This window comes from Verticillium alfalfae, genomic scaffold, assembly GCF_000150825.1.
Source record: "Verticillium alfalfae VaMs.102 supercont1.7 genomic scaffold, whole genome shotgun sequence".
NCBI lineage: Eukaryota > Fungi > Ascomycota > Sordariomycetes > Glomerellales > Plectosphaerellaceae > Verticillium > Verticillium alfalfae.
In genome coordinates, this window is record NW_003315032.1 from 396,953 (window position 1) to 399,950 (window position 2,998).

Here is a 2,998-nt window from a genome sequence, read left to right on the forward strand (position 1 = left end):
CAGAGGGGGTCCTAAACCCCCACCCCAAGAAAGGGCCGCATCGAAGGCATCACGGGGAGGTATAAAGGGAAGGTATGCAAAAGAAAAAATACGCCGAGGGGCTTGCCCCCCGCAGTACTGGGCATTCGAGGGCGTTTAGGTGCAGGGGCCTGGTACCAAGACTTCGTTCAGAGCTTTTTTTTTTTCCAGATTAATTGCAGGATCTAGATAATGCGTGCTGCAAAGCACTGCAGGGCGCCGGGAGTGTTGCCTAATTGCAACGAGAAATGGCCATGCCAGTTGTTATACATCTACTCTATGCGGGCTCTACACCGTTTTTACAAGTCGTTACAGTCTATCGTCACAGCCAGCGTATCAGAGCCCCCAACGCACAACGTCAACCCATCCTCTCGGCCTCCTCGAGCAGCTTCTCGACGCTGAACCTCGGATCCGCCGCGGCGAACCACTCGAGCAGGCGCCGCCTCTCGACAGCCCTCTCGAGCCGCTGCGGATCGGGCTCGCCGCCCTTGGCCTCGAGGTCCCAGCCGCCCGTAGAAGCGCTGCAGGCACAGAAGCAGCCAGCGGGGCGTCCTCGACGGAGGCGCCGCGGCCGTCGACGACCTGGCCCTGCATCAGCACGAGGCCGGCCTCGGCGTCGCGCAGGTCCGTGTAGTGCGTGACGGTGGTGTGGGGCTGGGCGAACTCGCCGCGGGCCTTGAACTCGGCGAGCTGCGTGAACATGACGGTCGCCGTGCGCGTCGCGGCGTCGAAGACCCACTGCAGGAAGTGCATCTCGGCGCCCTGGTCGGGGCGCGGCACGGGCAGGACGAACTGCGGCGCGCGGCGCGCCAGGGCCTCGATGGCTGTGTAGGTCGGCGACGGGATGACGGCGCAGAGCGTGTTGGGCGTGTGGGCGTGGCGCAGGCGCCAGATGGCTGTGAGCTCCTTCTCCGGCAGCGCGGCGGCCTTTTCGAGGTCGAGAATGTCGCCGAGGGGCTTGACGCCCGAGGCGGACTTGGAGGGGGCGGACTTGGCGGCGGCTGCTGCTGGTGGTGCCCCTGCTTGTGGTGCTGCTGGCGCTGCTCCTGTTGCTGCTGCTGGCTGAGGAGGCGGGGAGGAGGAAGGGCTCGGCGGCGGCGTGGGCAGCGGAATCTCGATCGTCGCCTGTTTCTTGAGCTCATCGATGCGCTCGGCGTAGGCGGCCCTGAGATCGTCGACGGACTGGTGGCCCTCGAGACGGGCCTTCTGGTTGAGCTTCTCGCGGTACTTGTCGGCAAGGGCGCGGCGCGGCTGCGTCGTGGCGAGGAAGCGCACGTCGTGGACCTGGGCCCAGCGGCGCTGGTTGGCGGCGCGGAGGGTGCGCGTCGACGAGGTCAGGAGGTTGCGCAGCGCGGAGGTGCGACAGGACGCCATGGTGGATGCGGGACCAGCTTTGGTGGTCTGGGTCGTCTTCGGATGGTTGAGTGTCCAGAGGGGATGCTATGTTGAGTGTGCTCGTGGGACCAAACTGGGGCTCTCTCACAACCATGTTGAAGCCTTACATAAGCAGCCTTCTGTGGTGTTGGCCCTTCGCACGTGGTCGTAGCCTTCCTGTCATCCTTTGATGAGAGAACCACCTCTGCATCATCAATCCAGGACAATTCCGTCGGCAGAAACACCAGCTCTGGAATTGGCACTGCATGAGCTGCTGATGGCGTTGTTCTCAGCATTCGTCACGAATGGGCTGCACGCTGGGTATTCTCTCCAGCCGACGCTGCATCCTTTTCATCACAGACCTGAGTAGTCACCTCAGAATACTGCAATCATCGTCCCATCGCCCATCAAGTCTGCACCGTACATCGTGTCGGCATCATGCATCAGTGTCACCAAAAGAAGCTCCCCAGATTCGAGCACCCGAGCAAAACGCCCACAAGCAGACGAACGGTCAACCCGCACCGTTTCGGCACCCCCTCGGTGCCCAAAACCCGAGCACCTTCGCGGCCCGCCGCCCCGAACCCGCGAGAGACCCCCTCCCCTCCCGTTCCGCCCAGCCCAGCAGACCAGACCAAAGAACCAAAAAAAAACCAAAAATAAAACATGGGGAAGACGGATGGCGGGCCACCCGCGAGGATCGCACCCCCGGACTTTTCGGATTTGGTGCGGAGAGGCCTGCTGCTCCTGCTGCTCTCATGCGGGGAAATTGGCCTAGGAGCAACTCTGCATCGAGGACCCCATTCAGGTGCTTGGGGTTGAGGCTCTGCGTGAGGGGGGGGTGCGAAGGTTTGGCCCTGGAGCCGGCGGGCTGGTGCTTGAACAACGTCATGTTTGGGGTCGACGTCGACTTTTCCGAACCAGCGAATCTTCACCAGACTGAACTGCGAACATCATGACACACACGCCTCACGCATCGGACAAAGGTCTTGAAATGGTTGTACAGGCTAATAACAACAGCAAGGAGATATCAACAGGTGCCGGCCGTGGCGCGGCATGGTATCACCGCGGTCCTCTCTCGCGGTCCCTTCTACTCTATCCGGGTCTTTCTCTCTCTGTCTCTCTCTCTCTCTCTCTCTCTCTCGTCAGATCGCTCCGACAGTCTACTCATCCACGCAGCGGCATCCCCGCGTCTGACCGACGCCTCAAGGCGACTCGTCCCAGGTGGGCTTCATGACCCAGCTCTCGGTGCCCTCCTTGAAGGGCACGCCGAGCTCAAAGAGGCGGACAATGACGTTGGAGAAGTCCTTGAAGAAGAGCTCGTTGTCCTTGGCGTAGGCCTTGACCGTCTTGAGGAACGCCTTGTCCTCGATGAGGGCGTAGTCGGTCGGCAGCATCATGAGCGTCTTGGTCGACTTGTCCTCGAGCTGCTTGGGGCCGTCCCACTTCTTCCACTGCCACTTCTCCTCGAGCAGCAGGCGGAAGTAGTCATTGGTCAGCACCGTGGGCGAGAAGGTCCAGGGGCCCGGTGAAGCTGCTGCTGTCCGTGTGGCAGCGGCCGAGGCCGTGGCCCCGGAAATGCGACGATCTCCTGGTCGTGAAGCCCATG

At 62.1% G+C, this 2,998-nt stretch overlaps 2 protein-coding genes across 2 annotated transcripts in view; both read right to left on the bottom strand.

Annotated features, from left to right (window-relative positions):
- Window positions 1-354: 354 nt before the first annotated feature.
- VDBG_05955 (ATP11) lies at window positions 355-1,392 on the bottom strand (the record flags this gene model as incomplete). The annotated part of the gene is made up of 1 exon (XM_003003467.1): window positions 355-1,392. The coding sequence occupies one exon, from the start codon at window positions 1,390-1,392 to the stop codon at window positions 355-357; it is 1,038 nt and encodes a 345-aa protein (XP_003003513.1).
- A 1,202-nt stretch (window positions 1,393-2,594) lies between these two features.
- VDBG_05956 (cytochrome c peroxidase) overlaps window positions 2,595-2,998 on the bottom strand; it is a gene marked incomplete at both ends in the record, with an annotated part of 1,073 nt that continues 669 nt past the window's right edge. Inside the window, one exon of the mRNA XM_003003468.1 lies at window positions 2,595-2,926. Within this exon, the coding sequence (XP_003003514.1) occupies window positions 2,595-2,926 (332 nt within the window). The remainder of the gene's footprint in view (window positions 2,927-2,998) is intronic.